At 38.3% G+C, this 25515-nt stretch overlaps 1 protein-coding gene across 1 annotated transcript in view; it reads right to left on the reverse strand.

Annotated features, from left to right (window-relative positions):
* Positions 1-25515, reverse strand: part of LOC306865238 (POU domain, class 6, transcription factor 2-like) — a gene marked incomplete at both ends in the record, with an annotated part of 108810 nt that overhangs the window by 72591 nt on the left and 10704 nt on the right. The window contains 2 exons of the mRNA XM_079409725.1: positions 5356-5578; positions 11222-11319. Coding sequence (XP_079265851.1) covers positions 5356-5578; positions 11222-11319 — 321 coding nt within the window. The remainder of the gene's footprint in view (positions 1-5355; positions 5579-11221; positions 11320-25515) is intronic.

The raw sequence follows: 25515 nt of genomic DNA on the forward strand, positions 1-25515 counted from the left end.
ATTGTGTTCCATGAAGATATTTTGTAAATTTCCTACCATAAATACATAAAAACTTAATTTTTGATTAGTAATATGCATTGCTAAGAACTTCATTTGGACAACTTTAAAGGCAATCTTCTCAATATTTCGATTTTTTTTGCACCCTCAGATTCCAGATTTTCAAATAGTTGTATCTCAGCCAAATATATTCCTATCATAACAAACCATACATCAATGGAAAGTTTATTTATTCAGCTTTCAGATGATGTATAACTCTCAATATCAAACAATTGACCCTTATGACTGGTTTTGTGGTCCAGGGTCACATATATTATTATTATTGTACGAATATCAATAAATGCTTTAGAACTATTTTACATTGTTAGTTCATCTTAACTCAGGTAGTTAATTAATGTTGACTAATAGAACCTTATGTTACTATTCTTTGCAACTGCCATCCATATTCAGGAATATACAACTGCATGTATAGTCATCAGGACTCAATTGTCTCAACAGTGCACAAATAATTGGTATCTTGCTCTGATAGTGGGTTAAAGGGTGTAACAGAATAACACAATGCATTCACAAGACTATGACATAATAAATGACTTTTTGTTTTGTTTTTTAACTTGAAGTATTTTAATTGAATTCTCGCCCTGACACAATAATCTTATTTGTTCCTCATTAGTGTGACTTCTCTATTAAAACTTATGAAAGTGATCCGTCGCCTTCACTTTCCTTGAACAGAGAAGTGTTTGATCTGGAGTTAATTAGAGCATACTACACGAGCACACTGATCTATGTGTCTTTTTTGGTGCTTGAGGTGGAGATCTCTGTAGGTTGTGATTAATCAGGCCTGTGGGGCTGAGCTCACTGCTCAACTAAGACTGTCTGGCAGAAATGCTTTTCCAGCAGTTCTCCATCAATGGGGGGATGATGGGATAGGATTGGGGGGATTGTGGGAGTGTGACTGGCTGTAGGGAGAGCAGACACAGTCAAATAATTTAATGTCACATGGCACCATGACACTACACCCTTAGAGAATCCCGCAGGTTCTGAGTCTAAAACTGAGAGGCCTAGTCAGAATAAGTCACACTAGTTTATCACTGGGTATTTTTTTTTTTTTAGGACGAGCACTTTTCTGTTTGTATTTGCACCAGAGATAAACACAATGTCAATGTTCACAATTTGAGGGCAAGAAGGACATAAAAGGACAGTTTACCCAAAAATGAACTCACTGTCATGTCGTTCCAAACCCGTATTAGTTTAAAAGAAGATAATATGAAGAATGCTGAGATCCAAACAACATTGGACCCTAATGACTTTAACTGCATGGTGGTTAAAAAAAAAAAAAAAAAAAAAAAAAAAAACGCTGAAACTTTTTTCAAAATGTTTCACCAAAGAAGTTTGGAACAACATGAATCATTTGTTTTTTTAATTATTAATTTAAAAGCTCAAGACAGCGTGGTTGAAAAGTCATTTTATTTTATTGTATTTCACTTTTTTATGTTAACGACAAATTGACAATGTCAGAATCTCCAAGAATTTGGTTGGTCCTCCTTTTGTGCAAAATTATAAATATTCAATTTTAGTAAACAATAGTTTTATGAATATTATTTTATGTCATTGCATTTTTTGTTTTCATTTTTTTGTTATATATTATAGCAATGCAACATGACAAAATAAAAAAGTAAAAATATATATTTTCAATAAAACATACTAAAATACTAATGCCAAGTTTAAATTAGATTCGTAATCCAAGATTTTCAATATAAAGACTTTAAAAAACAATATCAGACAAAACAAAACTGTTGCTGGACAAGCATAAAAGTAAATGCCCAGCTAAACCCCTAAAAGTTTAAAACAGACAGTAATGGAGCATTCAAATTTACTTCAGCATGGAACGCTTAGGGTCCATTTTAGAGAGTCTTCAAAATGCGAGGCCGGCCCCACAGGCACATTATCATGACTGAGGGAATTCTGGGAATTTTTAGATATTTATTTAGCCCATGTGAGTTTTTATTAAAAGCCTAGACATGCTTTGACGCGTGTTGTTATTTATGCATGTTTGTGTCCCTTAGAGACTTCTTCTCCATCCCACTATTTTAGCCATCCATCCATCCATCTCTTCAGGACAACCTGTTTCCTGCCGTGCATTATTTTAATCTTCGGCCTCCTCAGACGAAAAAGGAAAACGTGCTATTTTACATGCACTCAAATTTATAACCTATCATTTTTTAGTCAGGCATTAGAGAAGGCACCTCATCTAAGATTTATGACTGACGGTTTCCCCCTTCCACCCCTCAATCTAATGGTATAAAAGAGACAATGTTTTAAACATTAAAATGAAAACCATTTACAACTATGATCAAAAGAGAACATTCGTGCATTAAAGTTTAAAAGGCGAGGAGAAGTATGGCTGCGTGGACGGAAGGAAAGAGGAGGGGGAGAGATAGAGGTAAAGAGGAGAAGACACAAGCATGCTAGTGAATACTCCTACTGAAATAAGAAAGAGCCTTAAAGTGCTTTTGCGCTTCGTTGCAAAACGCTGACCTGTAATGAATGTGAACTACTTTCCCCTCCTATATCGCTCTGATCCTTCCTGAGCACTTTCTTAAACGCATGCTGTGCAAATGGGGTGATGCCACCATTTTCATGAGTCCCAAAAACACAACAAACTTAAAGACTGAATGTTGTAGAATAAAGTATGCTTTCAGGATATCTCCTTGGTGAATTTCACTTTACAGGTTCTGATGGTGCTTTGAATATCTGCCAGATATTATTAATAAGAACTGCTCTAGTCCAAAGATTCTTTTTAATATTATTAATGCAACTCTCAATCCTTCGGCCGGTCTAGCTCCTGGGGTTTCTTCTCCATCATGTGAAGAATTTTTATTATTTTTTGATAGGAAAATTAGGGATCTCCGGCTGGGAATTACTCCCTCTTTTTCTAGTCCAGCAAACCCCTCTACCTCTACTACTTTTTTTAGTCAGTTTGAACTGGTCTCACGTTCAGATTTGCTGGAAATAGTTGAGCAGCTTAAACCTTCGGGCTCGTCTTTGGATATAATTCCCCCCTTCTTATTTAAGCAAATTTTTACTGATGTTGCCCCGTATCTCTTGCTTATAATTAATCGTAGTTTAGAATCTGGTATTATGCCTGATTGCTTAAAGCATGCAGTAGTTTATCCATTGCTCAGAAAACAGAATCTGGACCCATCGGTTTTAATGGTTTTATCTCTAATTTGCCTTTTATTTCCAAGATTCTGGAAAAAAATTTGTTTTTACAGCTACAAAGTTTTTTAGTTGATAACTTAATGGTTGAAACATTTCAGTCTGGCTTTCGTTAATGCCATTCCACTGAGACTGCGCTATTGAAGGTTCTTAATGATATTTTAATATCATGTGATTCTGGGGATTTTGCAGTTCTCGTGCTCTTAGATTTGACGGCCGCTTTCGATACAGTTGACCATGCTATCCTCATTAATCGATTAGAACATTGCATTGGTTTAAGAGGTATAGCTCTAGATTGGTTTAAATCATATTTTGCAAATAGGAGTTTTTCAGTCAAGATGGGTGAAGACTACTCGAGAAATGCTTCCTTGCCTTGTGGGGTTCCCCAGGGTTCCATTCTGGCTCCTTTGCTTTTTTCTCTTTATATGCTCCCTCTTGGCTCGATTTTTAGAAAACATGGATTATCATTTCACTGCTATGCGGATGACACTCAGGTTTATCTGCCTGTTAAACGGAACTCAGTGGGGTTTGAGTCTCTTATGGCATGTTTGGCGGATGTGAAGGCTTGGCTTTCATTACATTTTTTAATTTTTAATGAAAAGAAAACTGAAATAATTGTTTTTAGCCCCTCTGAATCTTTAAACATCCCAAAATTGGATCTGGGTGAGATGTCTCCATTTGTGAAATCATGGGTAAAAAACCTGGGATTCATTTTTGATGATGGCTTAAAATTTGACCGTCAAATAAATTCAATAGTCAAAGCGTGCTTTTTTCAGCTGCGCTCACTTTCTAAAGTAAAGTCTTTTCTTTCTTTGAAAGATTTTGAAAAAGTAATTCACACTTTTATTTTATCTATAGGCTGGACTACTGTAACTCACTTTATTTTGGAATTAGCCAGACAGCTATATCCCGCCTGCAGCTTGTTCAAAACGCTGCGGCTCGACTCTTGAGTGGGGTCAAGAAGAGGGAGCATATTACTCCTATTTTACGCTCATTACATTGGTTGCCGGTTTGTTTTAGAGTGGATTTTAAAGTTTTGCTCCTCGTTTATAAATCTCGAAATGGTTTGGCTCCTACCTATCTTTGTGAGTTATTGACTGAATATCAACCCATTAGATCCCTTCGGTCTTCCAACCAGGATCTATTGTTTACACCTAGATCGAGGCTTAAGTGCAGGGGAGATCGTGCTTTTTGTATTGCTGGCCCCAGGCGTTGGAACGCCTTGCCACTCTCAATTAGACAAGCTTCTTCTGTTAATATTTTCAAGTCCAGGCTAAAGACATATTTATTTTCTAAAGCGTATGGCTGATGGCATAGTTAAATGATGTCATAATTTTACTGTTTGTTCATTGATTTATATGTTTTTAAAGTCTTACTGGAAAGCACATTGGTCGACAGAAGTCGAAATTAATCGTGCTATATAAATAAATTGTCATTGTCATTGAACACATTTATATAACAACTTCTTTATTATGAGCATTAATTTAGTTTTAATTTTAGTTTGAGCACTGATTTAGTTTTAGCATTATTTCATATAGATTTCATTTTTAAAAAACAATGATAATAATGTGTACATATTGTACAGTATGATTCAAACTTTGATACATAAGATGCAAACTTTGGCCAAGTTATAGTGAAGAGACCACAGACAAGACCATATTAATATTATTTATATAATTCTCAAAAACAAATTATAAAAAGGGTGACCATACATCCTCTATTTTCCTGGACATGCACTGGCTGGGGTTTCTAAATTTCCTATAATGTCCAAGTTTTGGCTTTGTTTTCGTGCTCTCAAAAAAGCCTTTTTTGCAAATTGCTTTGATGAGAAGTCAGAATTAAAGTAAAAAGACCATAACCTAGACAAGTAAACATTCTTAATATATATTGCTGATCTTTTGATGGCAAAAAAAAACAACTAATAAATAAATAAATAGTGTAAATTAAAATTTACATTCTCTAAAATTATTATTTTTAAATTGATACTGACACAAAGCACTGAAAATTTTGTTGTAAATTATACAAAGATTACTGAAGTATGTTTTACAAGAAAATACTATTTCAGTTTGATTTTTGCTTCAAAGTTTGTTAAAATTGTTTCTACACCCATTGTTTTTTCACTGGATCAATATGGACTCATACCTTGCAGATTCTGTAGGGGGAGTGTCATGATGCCACCAGCAGCAGCGGCTGCCACCAGGCTCTGTATGTTGGCAGCAGTGGGCAGAGACAGAACCAGGCCCTGCTGCCCACCGAGATGCCCGCCAGCGTTAAAGGGAATCAGAATGGGCTGGTTGAGACCTGGAGCTCCACCGGACATCACTCCACTAACCGCAGATGCCAGCTGCTGAGCAGCCAACAGAGACTGAAAGAGAGAACAAACAGGAAGTTTTTTAAGTATGATGCAAAGCATGACAGTGGTGTTCTTTTTTTATAATTTTATGTTTTATTTAAAATTATTTTCTATATTTATATGTATATAATGAATCTTTATCTTCCAGTTTGAATTGCAAATAAAATCTTTAAAATCTTCAAATTTAACACAAAATATGGGTCTGACAAATCAAATGCTTTTCCTGCAGGAGACCAGAGAAATGTTCTTTTCAGCTCACCCAAGCACTGTTTTACACCTCTATACTGTACAAAAAGCCTGTCTGTGATTCAGCTTACAGCCACCACACAGCCTGCTCCTTCCTACGAACCAGCAATTTCTCACTCTCTCTCTCACTTATAAACACAGGCTACGTTATCATCACCCCCATTAGCATTTGTCGCTGCTTCTTTGGCTTAATTTTGTGTTTCTTCAATGATGACTTTGTACACTGTCAATAGTGTGAAGCAGTGTCTCTAGCTCTTTAGTTGTATAGAAAATACTCAAGAGCAACATGAGTTTGAGGTTGGTTGGGGCCTTTAATGTGAAGCAGAATAAAACATTCCTGGTTGAAGCAGTTTCATAATTTCTGGCATGCTGCACTGTTCCTAATTTATGAATGGAGAGGGGAAAAAAAAATACATGGAATTACATGGAATAGAATGACAAAATATATAAAGTGCAATTATTCAAGCAGTATTTTTTTCAGAATGTGAGGTTCTAGAGAAAACTTGTAAGTGGTTCCCTGATGCATTTGATTTCTGTATGATAAGACTCACTGCTTTAACATTTCATTTACAACAAACATTTGGAATCAAATGATAATCAGCATAAAATAACACTATTAAATATTCTTTCTCCATCTAAATGGAAAAACCAACAGACAAAAGGAATTTGTCAAAAAGACCAAAACCCTTCTTATAGAACATACTGAGAGATGTCATTTGTCATTTCTTTCACTTTAAACACTGACATTAAAAGAATGCAAAAAAAAATCAATTAACCACTCAAAGGATGACAACAAAGACTCTTTTGACAAAGCTGTGTGACATATGCTTAATCTTGCTGTTTTAAGTGTGTGTGTGTGTGTGTGTGTGTGTGTGATGTCAGTTACTTGAGGCACAAAATCAAAGATTGTCTGCCAGCATCTCATCTCAATCTCAAAGTGAATGCCATTGCCTGTGTCCACATGATGCTTGAAATCTTTACTTTTTAAATAGATCCGTTAAGAAATCCATATGTTGATATATTCTTAAGTGTTTATAATATACTGTACGGTTCAAAAGTTTGGGGTGAGTATGACTTTTTAAAAATGTTTCCAAAATACGTGTCTGTGTACTATGAACGCATTTTTGGTTGAAAAATACAATAAAAATTAACATTAAATAATATAAATTATTTATTGTTACAATTTAAAATAATTATTTTCTTTGTGTTTTAAAGTGTTTTAAAATATAATTTATTATAACATATTATAACCATATTACTTGTGGAAACTGTGTTTATTTTATTCGTTGATGAATACAATGTTCGAAAGAAGAGCATTTATTTGAAATAAAATTTTTTTGCAATATTATAAGTGTCTTTACTCTCACTTTTGTCAATTTATTGCATTTTTTTCTGAATAAAAGTATTAATTCAGGCTTTGTTATAACTTTGACAAACCAATATATATACAAATATAGGACTATAACATATTTATGGCACATGTAGACAGTACTTCAATCTATAAATGAAGAATTAACTTAAGATGAACCTGTAAGACCGACATTTTACATGTTGTTTATTTCAGGACTGTAGGCAATCGTTCATTTAAAAATGCAGCTACTTTAGTGTGCCTTTGTTTGAAGTCTTTAAAAGAATGAAATGTCTGGCATATTCATGCAAATCAACCAACTCCTAATGGCCCATTCTGAACTCCACTCATTGAACTGAGTAAAGGCACTTGACCTAAACAACTGAGCTGAAGAACCTCCATCAGTCTGAAGATGACTAAAATCAGATGAATAACTGAAAGCTTAAGAGAAACTTTATCAAATACAGACATGTCTATTTGGAATGGTGCAAGCTAACATGAGTACTAAAAGTTCTTCATTTAATATGAAGACATGTTTGTTCATTTTTGGCAGAAATGACTTTTACAGTAATTTAGAGACTATAAAACAAGCCCCCCAAAACTTTTAATTGTTTATTTTCATTTAATTTAGTTTTACAGTTTCTATATTTTTCAGTAATCAGTAATAAAATTAGTCATGTTTACATTTTAGCTCACAGGTCATGTGAATACCACAAAACATACATTTAGATAATATGGGGGAAAAAAGCAAAAGACTGCACCCACTGAACAGATTAATAGCTCCTTGATATAAATATTTAATTATTTTATCCAATATTAATTCATTCATTTGAACAGATTTTATTAAATTATTACATTTTAAAAAGTTAGATCACAGTAAAATTATAAGATAGTGTTTAAATTGTATTTGAAAACTTTCTGGTCATCAAACGTTAGGGGGACATGTTCATAGTTAACGCGATGTGATGTGAATCACACCTATGGTTACTGCTCAGACACCTGTGTGAACATGATGAGAACTGACATCCACAATGCATCCACAAAAACACCTATATACAAGGAATCTAACTGTGATAAAATACAACTTCAATTGACATCATTTTCATGGGCTTTTGCCAGGAAGTACAAACTACTATGCTGTGTCCAGCAGAATGTCTGTGTCAGGAATCATGGGAGGGCCATATACTCCTTGACTCAGCATGAAAACCCGTTCTTTTCTCTTTCTTTTTTCGTGTTAGATTCACTAATAGCTCACACCGTTTTCCCATCAGCCCTCTCTCTAAGCGACAAGGCAGCTGACAAACTGATCTGAACCCCAGCGTGTCTGTGAAATGGGATCCCCCAGGATCAAAACACATTTTAAAATGGCTGAACAACTCCTCACTCAAAATACCCTTGGGATGTTTAAGTCACGCTACCACCTCACTGTTCCTAAATGTCCATTTACATACACCGGTTGTCAAAGATATTGTGGCATATTTGTCATAAATGCACTAATAGTTTGCAAGACTGTTTTTGAAATATATATACACTCAAATTCAGCTGTCAAACTACTTTTTATACGGAGAAAAAGTATCTAGCTGGAATCATATTGACGGTGTCAGATGATAATGACTTCAATATGATGATAACATTGAAATATAAAATCATACAGAATGATTACTGTATTAATATACCATATTTTAAATGGTGCTTCAATACAATACCATGGAAAAACTTGGAAAAATAATCTACGAAATGCAATTATTTTTCATTATTAAATTCCAAGTTTTTAAAATTATAAAATGGCCATTTTAAAAGGTAGTTTTACTAAACAGGGCAATTCCAAAAAATGCACATTTCTGCGGGTGATTTACTGACAACGTGCAAATTAAAGAACACAGACACAACACCTCATTTACATTATCGACCCACACAATATACCAAGCGCAACGCAAAATAGTGTAGTCGCAAATAAGACATGCTTTTTTGGGTGTTAAATGATGGTGCAAATACCAGCAATTTGATGAGCGCAACGTTAGTAAATTCATTTTAATACTCCTCCCATAAATTTTGCGTCAGAAAGGAAAACTCCTACAAATGCATATTCAATAAGGTCAGGCGCAAAATTAACTGTGTCCATGCCTAATTCTTCACTGCGTGTCTTTAGTATATCCCAACAGTACAATTGTAATGCCATTTTAATGCGCTGGTGCATGCTATTCGTAAATCTGACCCCTAAAATGGTATTATGACATATTTCTGAGTTAAACTAGGTTTTAATTCAGAAAATGGGACTTGATCTTATCCATCAGGGTTAAACTGAATCATGAAATGTGGCTTAAAAAGAAAAATCATTTCAGAGGTAGAGCAAGTCAGTTTGATGAATTTTGTGCAACAAGACAAGCGTGTTAATAATCAAGCATCTAAGGAATGATTGAAAGAGACAAATCATTTAAAAAAACTAATTTTAACAGAATCAATACTGAACATATGTGTCCCCAAGACCCATAAGCAACACTCTATACCTTCTTGATCTGGCTTTTGGGATTAAATTACCCTTTTCTTTTCCTAACCCACCCCCTATCCCATTCCTCTTTCTAATAAGAAGAGCCCAGCCCAGTGGAGGAAATGCTGAAAGATTACTCGTAATCAGACTGATAGCAGTGTGCGCGAATGAAGCCAAAGGCACAGGAACGAGTCGGACCCATGTAGGGCTAACTGCCCTCTTACTGATCCAGTTCCGTAATGGCAGTGCACACAATATCCGTCTCTAGAGTGAGAATCCATCAAAACATATTGATCCAGAAACAAGGGAATTGGCCATGGCACAGGGAGAGAGCAGTGTGGCTGAAAAGTGTTTGTTTCTGTGGGACTGTCCTGACAGGGTTCATCTATTAAGGCAGAGCTCAGGGGAACGAGAAGACAAGGGCTTGGACATCGCTGCAGCATGCTGAGCTGGATATGGCAACAGACAATGATCATTCTCCATCTCTTGAAAGAGCTTGTTTATTCTACACATCCTAAAAAAGACCACAGTTGATTTTCTAAAAGTATGTAAATGTGTGTATTTGTTTTACTGGGGCATTGGTTAGGTGTCGAGTTGGATGGTATGCTCCTTAAAGTCATCAAAATTGATATTTTATTACTTTTTGAAAAAGAACAGTTCACCCCAAATCACAGTCATGTAACTCCAAACATGTAGAACTTACTTTATTCTGTATACAATTTTTCCTATAGAGTTTTCATTAATGGGAATGAGATGTTCCAGTATTTTCAAGACACTAAAGCAACATGCACCATAAGTACTATATGTTCATGTTTTTAGAAGCTGTAGATATGCACGAGAAGCTAACTAAAAGTTAAGATGTTATATATTCTATATATATATATATATATATTCTAGCGATAATTAAAAATTATAAATATTAGCCAATATATTGGCTTTTGTGGTATATATCGGTCGACCCATTCATTTCAGGTTTTGTCACACTACTTATGCCACCGTTCATCTTTCTACTTGTATATTTTTTCTCTATATTTTTATTGCTGTGTAGCATTTCAATGTTATTGTTTATGCTGTATCTTTTCTATATCTGCTCTCTTTATTAGTAGTGTTATATTTAATTTTATTACCTTAATTTTAATGTACGCCTGCACTATGCCTGTACTTTTTTCTGCACTTAAAGCCCATTACGGACTCACGTTACGGATGCGAAAACGCAGAAAATCGAACCTGATACGAATTTTTTTATGACAGACGAAAGTTTTGGAGGCAGTGTGTAAAAGTGACTGACACAACGTGAGGTTGTATTTATTTTTTAACGTGCGAAAAGTGTGCAATGACTTTAACTTTTGGATAATGTTTTTACCAAATTTTGCCAACTCACACTCAGTCTGGTTCCATTCTAGTATGCAACATTCACTTTTTATGATCCTATCAGTTATTACATGATAAAATCAAGCCCTACACTAATTTTTCACTCATAAATATGTCACATTTCAAATGTAAAATGGGTTGTGAATGGCATTTCATGTTCACGTTAATGAAATTGTGTAAGGGGAAAGATGTGCGTTCTCACCTGAGGTCCAACAGGGTACGTGGGGTGAGATTGACCCATATGACCATGTTCTGTGGGACTGCTGCTGGCATCAGACTGAACTGAACCAACTCGACCACCTGAGAGAGAGAAAGACAGAGAGAGAGCAAAAGATAGATTTATTTGTCCATTCTTAAAGAATAAAAAATCCTTTTCAATAAATTCTTCCATTTCCCCTTCCCATAACCACATACACAAACACTCAGAGACAGCATCATGCTGTGACGGCAGTGAGCCCTCAGTAGGTTGCTCTGTAACTGCTGTAGTAAAACGTTTTCCCAATAAAAGAGTCTGCACACCATGTATTCTCTGCTAAACACACATCACCACTGTTACATGCACGTCACAGCATCTCCTTAATTCAGCGACTCAAACCACACATCAGTTTACATGCCGGAGCTCTCCACTGATCTGTCAGCATACACACATTTAAACACACACAAACATGTATACAGAGCTGACATGAGATACTGCGCTTCAACACAAATACACACCTGCCCTGCACACACAGTATACACTGAACTAGAAGAGCCAGGTATAAAAAGGAAACCTTATTTCTATTGTATAAGAGTGTTTAATGCATATAAAGAGTGTTAACAAATTGCTGAGCCGCCTTTCAAAACATGCCAAACTTGCTGGAAAAAGTCACTGTTCCTTTCGAAACTTAAAAGGTAAGTGCCAATCAAGAAAAATCACTTTAATTCGACCTTGTAAAAGCAAGCAGACTGATTTTTTGATACTTTAATTTAGAAAGGATAAATTTAAATTATAAAAAGTGACAGTAAAGACTTTTACATTATAATAAAAGTTACATATTTCAAATAAATCCTTTTGAACTTTCTGTTCATCAAATAATCCTGAAGAAAAAAAAATCACGAATAAAAGAATAAAGTATATGTACTTTAATGTATCAAAATAGAAAACATTTTAATTGCACATAAATAATAGTACATTATGTCACATATTAGTAATATGTGACCCTGGACCACAGTCAATTTTTCTAAATTTAAATTTATGCATCATCTGAAAGCTGAATAAATAATCTTTCCATTGATGTATGGTTTGTTATTATAGGACAATATTTTAGATTCTCAAAATATTGAGAAAATCGCCTTTAAAGTTGTCCAAATAAAGTTCTTAGCAATGCATAATACTAATCAAAAATGAAGTTTTTATATATTTATGGCAAGAAATTTACAAAATGGAACATGATCTTTACTTAATATCCTAATGATTTTTGGCATAAAAGAAAAATCTATAATTTTGACGCAAACAATGTATTTTTGGCTATTGCTAGAAATATACCCCAATGACTTAAGACTGATTTTGTGGTCCAGGGTCACATATATGCAGTGCCCTCCATAAGTATTGGAACAGCAAAGACAAAATTGCTCTGTTGGCTGTGGAGTCAAGACATTTGCAAATATGATTAAAACATGAATATGAGACAAAACTACAGAATGTCACATTTTATTATTAGCCGTTCCAACACATACATGTTTTACCAAATAAAAAGAACAGCACTTTTAGAGTTCATCCCACTCATTGATGTGAGCATAAGTATTGGGACAGTTGAACATAAGGCAGATATAAAAGATTAAAAGCTATTATTTAGTTGCAGATCCCTTGCGCACAATCACAGCAGTGAGTCTGTGACCCATAGACATCATCAGACTCTTGGTCTCATCCTTTCAAATACTTTTCTCAGCCTTTAATGCAGCCAATTCCAATTGTTGCTTGTTTTGGGGAGTTTCTGCCATTTCTTCCATTTCTTTGCCCTTATAAATTCCTTGACTGAACTGGCAGGGTGTTTTGGGTCATTGTCCTGATGCAATATGAAGCACTTCCCAATGAATCTGGTGGCATTTTCTTGAATATTAGTAGGCAAGATGATTTTGTACTCTTCCAAATTCATTCTGCTACTGTCATCATATATTAAGTCATCAGTAAAGTTGAGAGGGCCTGTTCCAGAGGCAGCCATGCATGCCCATGCCATGACACCACCTCCACCATGCTTTACAGATCAGGCTGTATGCTTGGGATCAGTGCAGTTCCCTTTTTTTCTCCACATTTTTGCTTTCCCATCACTTAGATAACGGTTCATCTTTGTCTCATCGGTCCAAAACACAATTTCAAAACTCTTCTGGCTCACCCTTGTGCGTTTTTGCAAACTCTAATCTTGCCTTTCTATTTTTGGTGCTGGTCAGACGTTTGCATCTTGCTGTGTAGCATCTGTAATTCTGTGTCAAAGTCTCCTGAGGACAGTAGATTGTCAGAGCATCACCCCAGCTTTCTGGAAGTTGTTGGTGATTTTACAGACACGTCTGTTAGGGTTCATTTTCACAGCTTTTATGATTTGTATGTCATCAACTACTGTTGTTTTCTCAGCCGATCAGGTAGTTGTTGGTTGCTGGTGTTCCCTGTCGATACTTCACTCGTACTGTGTCGCTAGACGCTACGGGGAAAAACTCCTTTTTCTCCGAGGACTGAAGACTTTTTCAATCATGCAGTGTGACTGCACGGCCATTGGTTCTTGCAGTAATAAAAAACCAACCAGTGGCTCGTCAGTGGTACTGCACGAGCCTATGGCGGCAAAGCCCGCCAGAGCCCGCCAAAAGGGGCAGGGTCATCTGGCTATATAAGCAGGCGCTTCACCATAGGAAAACAGATAAATTCTCCTTCAGCGACGACTTCGCTGATCCAGGACTCCAGACGCTCGCCGTTGAAACGCCTTGCTGCGGATTGGAAGGCTGCCTTTTTTCTTGCTCTTCGCTGATCCAGCCCGCTTCGTCGAGCTGCTTCAGCGATCAAAGCAGACGCCAGCTTGTCCCCTGCTGCCATCCGGCGAGCCTTCAAGAAGAGCAAATTTCTTCTAAAAGAGCAATCGTGGCGTTGTTGCAAATGCCGCGCCGTCAGTGCGTCTCGTGCAGACTTTCTCTGCACGATGCCGACGGCCACTCAGGGTGTGTTTCCTGCTTGGGTAAATCCCACGCAGAAGCCGCTCTGAGCGAGATGGAATTTTCATATTGCATGAACATGAGTCTCGTGACTCTGCGCGCTCGGATCGCTTTCTTTTCAGAGAGCGACTCCGCCCCTCGCGCCCTCCCGTTTTCTTCCCCCCAGGGACCTGTGGGAAAAAAATGGCGGGGTAAAGGGCTTAAGCGCTCAGCGGCGAGCGAGCTCACGCCGGCTCAGGCCCCACGTGCCTCGCCCCCGCTATGCAGAGAGGATTCACCCGTCCTCTTCGAGCACGCGTATCAGCATCCCTCGGTTGGTGCAAGTGACGTGATCCCGTTCGGTGCTGTTGAGGACGAGCTATTAGATGACAGCGTGTCTCTAATAGCGTCGGACGCAGAGGATATATCGGGCTCTACCATCGACCCCGCCCCCTCCTCATCTGCCGAACCCAGCGAAGCAAAGCCAGGGATGGATGCAGAGCTCTTCCGCATCATCTCTAAGGCCGTTGACGAGCTGGGTTTGGAGTGGTCTACGCCGGAGGAGCCCACTCGTAGTCGTCTGGACGAATGGTTCCTGCTGGGGCGCCGCACGGCCCCTCTTAAGCGAACTTCTCTGTTTTTTCCGGAGGTCCACGACGAACTTACGAAGTCATGGCGTGCTCTGTATTCGGCCCGACTCCGCTCTAACTCTTCTTCTGCTCTCTCCTCAGTGGACGGCACCGAAGAGAAGGGCTACGAGAGGTTACACCCTCTTGACGAAGCTGTGGCTGCGCACCTTTGCCCACCCTCCGCCATCGGATGGAAAGCAAAGGCTGCTCATCCCTCCAAGCCTTGCAGGACGCCTTCCGCCCTCGCCGGACGAGCATACTCCTCCGCCGGGCAGGCCGCCTCAGCGCTTCACTCCATGGCTGTGCTCCAGGTCTTTCAAGCCAAACTCCTCCGGACCATGGACGAGTTCGGGCCTGATCTTGCAGTTTTCAAGGAACTGCGCAGCGCCACCAACCTGGCTTTAAGAGCTACCAAAGCTACAGCGCATTCCATTGGGAGGTCAATGGCCAAATTAGTGGTGTTGGAACGCCACTTATGGCTAAACCTCACTGAAATTAAGGAGGCTGACAAGGTCCCCTTCCTCGACGCACCGGTCTCCCCTGCGGGGCTCTTTGGACTTGCCGTCGAGGGCTTTGCGGAGCGATTCACCGCGGCTCAGAAGTCGTCCCAGGCTATGCGACACTTCCTGCCTAAACGGTCCAGCTCTGCAACAGCCGCCAGTTGCCCCAAGCCTGCTCCAGCGCAACAGCCAGCTAAACCTGCGCCGTCGCCCGCTCAGCCTACAAAGAAGCCTGAGCCTCGGCAGCGCTCCCGCTCGGCCAAACGCTACCCCAATCCAAAACGACAAGCTGACCTTGGACCCTGCGCCTCCGGCATCATCCTGATCCGATAGGAAAGAAGAGGAGAGGGCAAGGTCTCTCAGAGGCTGGACTAACCCCAAAACGCCCTCTGTTATGCCTTCAAGAACCCCGTTCAGTTCTGGGTGCCAAGGCAAAACTGTTTTTTTCAAAACCTGTTGTGAATCACAGGCCCTTTCCAAAAGTGCCTCCACATACAGCCGCTGTTATAGCGAGAAAAATAAAAAACAAACATTTTCAAAAAGAGAGCAAATTTCCTCTTCCAATTACGAGTGTGTCGAGTTCCCACAAGGCGACTCACCACCCGAACTAATCCAACCCCTTGCCACACGGGCCGAGGCCTGGCGAGCCATCCCCGGAGTGTCACAGTGGGTTCCGGGAATTATAGAAGGAGGTTATACACTTAAATTCGCTCGAAGAGCCCCGCGGTACAGCGGCAGGGTCTCCACCTTAGTGCGGAGCAGCAACGCTCACGTTCTGCGAGCGTTGGGCAGACGGAACAATACCTTGTCTGCTTTGGGGGCCGCACCAAGGGGTCTCTGTTCACAAAGCACAGAATATCTCGAAGGTTAGTTGACGCTATCGCACTAGCATGGGGAAGTCGTGGCCTAATGGTTAGAGAGTTGGACTCGTGATCCAAAGGTTGCGGGTTCGAGTCTCCGGCCGGCAGGAATTGTAGGTGGGGGGAGTGAATGTCCAGCGCTCTCTCCACCCTCAATACCACGACTGAGGTGCCCTTGAGCAAGGCACCGAACCCCCAACTGCTCCCCGGGCGCTGCAGCATAAAATGGCTGCCCACTGCTCCGGGTGTATGTTCACGGTGTGTGTGTGTGTTCACTGCTGTGTGTGTGCACGCGTGATGGGTTAAATGCAGAGCACGAATTCCGAGTATGGGTCACCATACTTGGCTGAATGTCACTTCACTTCACTTCACTTCACTTCACTTCACTTCACTTCACTTCACTTCACTCCCTGGGCCTCCAGAGCCCCATTGGAGTGAGAGCCCATTCCACTAGAGGCGTGGCCTCTTCTTGGGCATGGTCTAGCGGTGTGTCCATGGCAGACATTTGTGCGGCGGCCGGCTGGGCCTCGCTGTCCACATTTGCCAGGTTCTATAACTTGAATGTCCCAGCCCTACAGGCTCGGGTTCTCTCTGCTTAAAGGGCACACACCTTGGGCGGTCCCCTCAGGCATTGCTCCACCTCCAAGCACGCTCTTGGCCCCATCCCTGGTGCTGAGGCTGTACTTATGACCGTTGAAACGATGTCTAGGCTGGACCGACCTCTAGGAGTTCGGTCCTCATGCCTCCTGCAGGACTCTTCCTGCTCATAATTGGTCCTTCTGAGCCTTATTGCTCAAGGCCAGTTTATGTTGTCGTTTCTCTTCATGGCATGGCGGGATTGTATTTGTTCCCCATAGCATCTAGCGACGCAGTACGAGTGAAGTATCGACAGGGAACATACTTGGTTACTAAAGTAACCTCGGTTCCCTTAGATACGGGAACGAGTACTGCGTACTATGCCATGCCATGCAGCTGCACAACTCAGGTTGTCGCTTCAGTCGAATTGGCCAGTTTTCCTATGGCGAAGCGCCCGCTTATATAGCCAGATGACCCCGCCCCTTTTGGCGGGCTCTGGTGGGCTTAGCCGCCATAGGCTCGTGCAGTACCATTAACGAGCCATTGGTTCGTTTTTTTTATTACTGCACGAACCAATGGCCGTGCAGTCACACTGCGTGATTGAAAAAGTCTTCAGTCCTCGGAGAAAAAGGAGTTTTTCCCCATAGCGTCTAGCGACGCAGTACTCGTTCCCATATCTAAGGGAACCGAGGTTACATTAGTAACAGTGTACGGTTTCCAAACTCTTGATTTCTCTATGCCCTTTGTTTTTGCTAGAGCTCTAATTGACTTTAGCATCCAAATTGCTTGCTTTTCTCTCAAAGTCAGCTCCCTCATCTTCATCTTGGTTTGTGTGTGTCATCATCGAATGCAAGATTCAGAATGTAGAAGTAATGCATATAACTGATACGACACATTCCCTGCTTTTAATATCTGAAGAATTAATGCAACAGGACACAGCTGATCACTTAGAAAGACCTGTGAGGCAACTGTTCCAATACTTATGCTCACATCAGATAGAGGGATGAAACTCTAAAAGTGCTGAACTTCTTAGCTGGTAAAACATCTATGTGTTGAATCACCCAATAATAAAATGTGACATTCTGTAGTTTTGTCTCATACTCATCTTTTAATCATATTTGCAAATGTCTCGACTCCACAGCCAACAGAGCAATTTTGTCTTTACTGTTCCAATACTTTTGGAGGGCACTGTATATATATATATTGGAAATATACTGTGTGTGTGTGTGAGTGTATATATATATATATATATATATATATATATATATATATATATATACACACTCACACACACACACACACACAGTATATTTCCAATGGCTTTAGAAAAAGTCATTTGTTAAGATGTTAATTTTAAACATTTATTGTTAGAAATGGAATAACTGGAATAACTAAGTTATTAATTTCTCTGATTGTGAGTTGTCAAGTTTATTGCTTATTGAGTTCATTGAGGTTTAATTAGTTTTGAGAATGGCGCACTTTTCTTTACATGCTCTGGACTATAAGTTCATCGCTGTCAAATCATATCACTTTACTTTTTTTCTAAAGACAGTATTTAATATTTTTATTTATTTGTTTACATACAAAAGCTCATAAAAATCTAGCTAGTTGATCCTCTTTAAGCGATGTAAAAGAGTTGACATTAGGCTGGCATCAGAGTTGGAAGTTCATCACTTGAATACAGCATTATTCAAATCTGTTATTGTGTATAATTAACTCATAACAGCTCATTCCATTAATAGCTATTTAACCAGTCTGAAAAGGATCAGGCAAGGTCTCAGTTGGTTAATGCTGCTTTGAAAGGCATTGCACTGCCTTTGGTTCATGGTCACGGACAGATTCTACGCAAATCCAACCTACTGCTTTTTCCGCTCATGTACAGTACTTTTCCCCCCTTTCTTTCCTTCTATCATCAACTGCATTACGAAACACTCGATAGAATAAAACATAACTAGCTTGCAGTAACTTCTGTCATTACTACATATTTAACAGGTACTGAGTCTGTTCCGCATTGTTTCCACACTTCCACACAGTTCTTGTACATTTAAAAACTAGGAACAGGAAGGCAGTGATGGCCAAAGAAAAACAAAGCAACTGATTTTAAATGGTTCTTCACACTGACAGAGGCTTCTCTGAGAATCACCATGGTAACATATCCTCATTATTCCAGAGATCACTGGAGGATAAAGACCTGTCTCCCTGGCCCTTAATCTTCCACACACACACTGATCAAACCTAATAAAAGTGTTTGTAATCAAGCTCCCCAGCACACTTATGAGGAACATCTGCTGATGGCCGCTCACCTGAGGAACGCCTAAACCCACTGTTGTTTGGTTAGCGGTCAGCCATTCTGATGTGTGTTTTTAAACACCACAAGCTTATGATTTGTAAGTTCTGGTTTCCTCCGAATGCCCACACAAACATAAATCTTGCCCGAGAGGAAAATTGAGCAGTAAAGTCAATAAGAAATGTGTCATAACTCAAAAATGAAATAATGTAGTTTAGACAGTTTCTGAGATGGTAACAGTGTTGGATAATGAGTGAGACTGAGAGTTATGACTTTAATGTTAAGCTGCATAAATAAATAATCATTCAAATAAACAATACATAAAAATGTAATTATATTAAATTAGCTACATTATTTAAAATAAATGTACATTATTTTTAAATAAAAATGCATTCATTTTTAATAAAAAACAGAAAATAATGCACTTGTTTAATAATGTCTCTATGGTTCATATTTGATTTCATGCTATACTTTCATACTACTTTATATGCACACTGTCTTAAGGAAATATGGTGTGAAAAGTCTGTGTGAAATAATAATTACAATTTAAAATAACTGTACTCTATTTTAATATATTTTAAATGATAATTTATTCCTGTGCTGGCAAAGCTCAATCTTCAACAGCCATTATTTCAGTCTTCAGTGTCACATGATCCTTCAGAAATCATTCTAATATGCCAAATTGGTGCTCAGTAAACATTTATTATTATTATTATTAGTGTTGAAAACAGATATTTCAAATAATAAATTATTATAATAATCATACCTGAATTTGGAGGTATTGCATTGTCTAGTCTGCATAATGAGCATCAAATAAGAGATTAATAAGGCAAAAAGGTGACCCAAACAAAGTTTTGTATTATCACCAGTGTTTTTGTAATTGTGGGATGATCACATATTATCACAGGGCTCTTTTGTCCCATTTTGATGTTCCAGATGAGCGACAGCACTAATGATGCTGCGACGATGCGTTCGTCTCAAACTTTGGCAAATGACAAACATCAGAGGAAAATCTCCCGTGTCAGACTCCATTATCATATGTTCACGAGGCTCAATATCAAAAATGAAAAACAAAGTCGATCCCACGTCTAATCAAAGGAGTCGCTGCACTGTATAATTTATGAGGAGCATCACAATGACAGAGCACATGACAATATCATATATAAATAATGCTTCCGTTACGCATTGATGCTTCTGGTGTAACTTGGCGAGTTGTGAATAATATATCACGTCTATAAGGAAAGCAGCAAAGCGTGGCCTATCGAACCGGCGTCTTTCATTGGTTGAGTGGGGAACGCTTGATCCCTTTGCAAATAATAGTAAAGTTAACACATTTTAGTTGAAAGGGTGGCGAAAAAGGGGGATCAATAATGAATAAATGTACAGGCCCCTCATCTCAAGGGGGTTTCACTGTGTTTTTTTCCCTTCATGCAACAAAATTAAAAAGCCGAAAGAAGAGTGACGGGTGTCTGGGGATTATCAACAGCGATTCACTCCCATTACCTAATCCCATTGTTCTTATGACCTGTTTATTAAAACAGCCAGCGCTTTAAATGGATTATCCTTTGAACGCTGAAGATACGTCTAAAGTACTGATGCACATTCAACCCGAGGAGAATTTTTCCTGGGATGCATTGCTTTCCTCAACCAAACTAAATGCCATGTACTAGCAGCCAAAGTGCTAGTACTAGTTACTGCTTGGGTTTAAAAGCCTGAGGGTGTTTCGATGAGTCCAAAAGAATAAGTACGCACGCTTCTCAAGGTTGACAGACTTGCAGCGCACGGCATCCCAAAGAAACCACTTATCAAACCGCCGAGGTCCATTATGGATACTCAGCCTCGCTCACTAATTTATAAAGGTATTGATAATTGAGCATATTTTTAAAGATTGGTCCGTCCCCCCGCACAGCAGGCAGCGGGCGCTTACGGGCCATGTTTCTCTGCGCTGGTCAGACAGTGTCTCATTTGTAATCTCCTCAGTGTGGCCCTATCTATAGTAGGTTAAACACAACAGAGACCCACACTGATAGCAAGAGGGAGAGAACCTCACCTACTGAGTCTGGATGTGCCCGCTCTGATAAAGTGGCTAAGACACCAAGAGGTCAGAGTTCAACTGCTTTTTTTATTTCTTATAAAAACTTCCTCAACACAGAGGTGAGACAAAGACCTCTGAAAGGTCTTATGATATGTTATGTGCAGCTTGATATTGTTTCAAAGGCTGGCATGTTTTTATAAAGGAACAGTGATTAGGAGTGTCGCAACTCTTAAGCTAATTGCACACTGCACAGTCGTAAATTTTCGTCCAAAGCTCACGTTGTGTCAATTAGTTTCCACACTGCCTCTGAAACTTTCATCCATCATAAAAAATTTGGATCAGGTTCGATTTTCTGCGTTTTCGAATCCATAGCAAGCAGTTTTAATGTATAGACTGCAAACAAAGACTGCCTCAGAGTAAAACATTAAAAGATAATTGTGAGATCAAATAAAAAAATTGGAAATTTTCACATTGTGACACTTTCAAAGTCGCAAGTACGGGAAACAAAGCAGCTAATTCTGACAAGCATCAGGTCTAAGCAAATACTCAAATAATAATAGCAAATAATAATATTGATCACAAATACAGTTAAAAGCAGTAATATCACTGAATATTATTACAATTTAAAATAATTGTTTTCTATTGTAATACATTTTAAATAGTAAAAGCTGGAAAAGCTGTTTTTTGTTGTTTTTTGCAGTCATTATTTCAGTCTTCAGTGTCACATGATCCTTCAGAAATCATGATAATATGCTGAGTTACTGCTCATTACTTATTGTTATCAATGTTGAAAACATACATTAATGTTGAAACTTTTTTTAGGATTCTTTGATAGTTCAACTCCAGTCTTGAGTGTCTTATCTTCTTCATATTTTTTTTATTTTCTATGTTGAAAACAGTTGTGCTGCTTAATATTTATTGTGGAAACAGTGTTATTTTTTCAGGATTCTTTGATGAAAAGAAAGCAATAGAAAAGATTAAAAAGAATTAAAAGAATATCATTTATTTGAAATAGAAATCTTTTATATTAACATTATAAATGTCTTTACTGTCAACAGTTCTTACTGACCCCAAACTTTTCAATGGTAGCATAAATATGAAAGCTATTATAAACATACCATAAAAATAAATTAATCAATTAAACATTCCATTGATCACTTAGTGGTAAATATGTATTCAGCGCGATGGGTCTGCCAGGCCCTGAACTGGCATTAACTGATCTCATGCATGTTGCATTTCAATGCCAATTGTCCCCCCTCCACCAAGGACAGCATCTGCAAAATTACCCAGACCAATGTTTTTGTTGTCATGTCGTTTAGTGCTGAATTGCTCGCAGATGGCAACACTTAATCGACACGGCTGAATTAAACAGTCATTGTCAAGGGCTCAGTTAGAGGTTGGCATTCGCCCCCGCAGACATTTATAATCAATTTTTCCTTCCATAAAAGAGCGGCTTTAGCACTTTCAAAAGGAAATACATTATGTCATAACTTCAGTGATGCCCTTTCAGGCTATTCAGAATCGACAGACCCCCAAACCTGATCTTAAACAACCCCACACGTGTGTGTCCGCTTTGTGAGCTTTCATCTATTTATCATCTCATTCACTATCATGCAGTTCATCCAATTTGAATTACAAAGAACACGGTAAGTGTGCCATTTGCTTTTGTGCCATCTAAAAGCCAAGATGAACTGAAACGGGCCATAAATGTGTTGAGTTATAACAAAATAGAGTACATGATATTATCTGAATCATCCATTGATCCAACCAATCCAACTGAAAGACATGTTTAGTGGTGTATTGATCTTTCCCATTCTGATCTAAAAAATGACTTAGATTGAAGCCACTGTAAATATAAATCATTAAGCCTGATGCAGTGACCTCTTTGAAACACATTTAACTGTATTGGCACAGAGCGTATGATTTGATTCATAATTTTGCTTAGGGCACATAACACACTTTTCATTTTTAAGTACCGCTGATGTATTGTTGACAACAGGATCAATCAAAGTTAAAGCCCATGGATGACAGTAGATTGCATTGGTGCTACAGAGAGTTTCAAGTTTAAAGCCCTGAACCGCATGACTGACAGGTCACATTTAACACAATCCTAAATCCTGTCAGTAATCAACCAATTGTGTTCGAATTGTTGGGTTATTGATTTTGTTAATATGGCAGTTGAAACCAGGGAAACAGACATAGGCAATGTTTGGAATTGAATACTAATCTAATGCTTACTGCATATTGCAAGGTAATAAATTTAAATCGTGTAAATAAGTATTATGCAATGAAATATTTCAAACAGTAGCCTTGCATGGCTTGAACTTACTGAGTGAGTGGAAGCCATGTACAGTAGGCTATATATAAAAATCAGTGATGCAATATCGGTTATAAAGACCGATATTATGTAGTTGTATCAGCCACTATATCATATTTAATTGCATATGCTCAGATCCCCTATTTTTACATTAAAATTAAATTGACCATAATATTCACTTAAAGTTAATCTTTAAAAAACAATTATTTTAATTTAATAATATATTTTTAAAAAATTTAACAGTTAAATATAATCTCACAATGAATATCAATTTCTTATACTGTGTACATTCTAACGCTTCGGAGCCTAAATTCACTTGTCTTGTAGCATTTTGAAATTTTTCATTTCTATAGATAAAATAATATCAAATTTAATTATCAGCCATTTATTGGTTATCGGCCACTTCGTGACAATAATTATTATCTTATCTGTATTGGCCATAACTGTAATTTCCAAGCATCCCTTTAAAAAAAAAAAAAAAAAAAACACACACATGGAGGATCAACTCAAGTACACTGCATTTAGGATACATTATAGTACACTAATATTACATGTATTATTTACTGCAAAAATAATGCAATTAGGTATTTAGACACATTAATTGTGATGGTGCAATTGACAGCTGACATTCGAAGAGATAATGAGATTAATTAAAGCATTGTTGTTATTTTCCAGTTGCAGGGAAATCCTAATGTGTTTCTATAAGATATAAATTGATCCGGTGTGATTAACTAGTACTAATAATTGGGTTCATGTAAAGCCATATAAATCTGTACGACACAGCTTCTTATTTTAAACCTCCCATGTGAACAAAGACTTTAAAAGATGCTAAACTCTTAATGAAACAGGAAGGTGCTCTTTCACCAAAAGATCGATAAAAGCAAGCTTTGGATTCCCAGAAGCAGAGAATTTAGTTCAGAACTGCTTTTTTATATAAAATAAAATATAAAATATACACACATTGGGATGGATCAATGTAGCTGAGAACGCTAGAGGGGGGAGAAACCAAGGTGAAGACAACAAGTAGAGAAAAGAAGAAAACAGAATTAAAGCAGGGGGCAGAGGAAAGGGCATTTATGTTATTAAAAGAGTGATAGAAACTCACAGAACCCATCTGTGAAAAAGGACGGATAAAAAAAGGCAAAGGAAAGGCCTGAAAAAAAGAAGGACAGGGTGTTGATTTTGCGTGATCTGAACATTAACACACAAACGGCCACATCTGTTGAAGAAGCCTTTCCTCTCTCTCATCCTCAGGCAATGTCAACTCGATTACCGCAGGGTTGAAAGAGACAAAGATCCATCCACATGACTCCTCATCCTTTTAGGCCCATCTGCAAAGCCAGGATCTGAGGCCAACCCTGCCTGAAGAAAATCAAACCCTTTTAGAGACGAAGACAGAAAAATGCCAGGGTCGCCATGCTTTTCACTGACGCCGAGCTCTTCCTAAATTACCTTAAGCATATTTGTGGCAAATAGGATTCTGCCTCCTGACCTCCAACATTGTCTGTCTTCGGCGAAAGGTCTCTCCTTATTTTGCTGTTTTTGTGAGACGTCTCTCTGAGTGCACCCCGGTTTCTTTTTCTATATGTGTTCTGTTCGGCTCTCATGTGGTGATTTAACAAGCGCTCTCTGACGTTTTGTGAATAAGGATATTAACAGCTATTTGCTCACAATCAGGGCAAGAAAATGAGGGACATATTTTTCATTATGTTTAACTTGCCACAAATCCTTCACGCTGTAAAGCTGTAAAAGTCTTTGTACTTGGAAGTAAAAGCGTATTCATCTCAAGTACAGTCTGTATTCTTAAAGCATGTTCGCCTTTCTCTATAGTGCAAAAGTCACAGCTTGTGGACTAGCAAAGCAGAAGCAAAAAACGGCAACTACTGTATAATAAAAATTTTATATTTTCTTCATCCTGTTTGGTTTTCTAAAATAAAAATGTAGGAAAAATATTCTACTTCTCATTACAGTCCGAATCTATTTTTCCACACTGTTCCTTTTAAAAATGCATAATTTTGCATGCAACCTCAAAATGTCTGCATCCCCATGCTACTTAGGTCAGTGCAAATATTAGTTTTCCATGTTTGTCGTTTCTTGCACATGCAAACGTGTCATTTCTGTCAGTGTTTATAACGT

Source organism: Barbus barbus, assembly GCF_936440315.1.
Source record: "Barbus barbus genome assembly, chromosome: 46".
Taxonomy (NCBI): domain Eukaryota; kingdom Metazoa; phylum Chordata; class Actinopteri; order Cypriniformes; family Cyprinidae; genus Barbus; species Barbus barbus.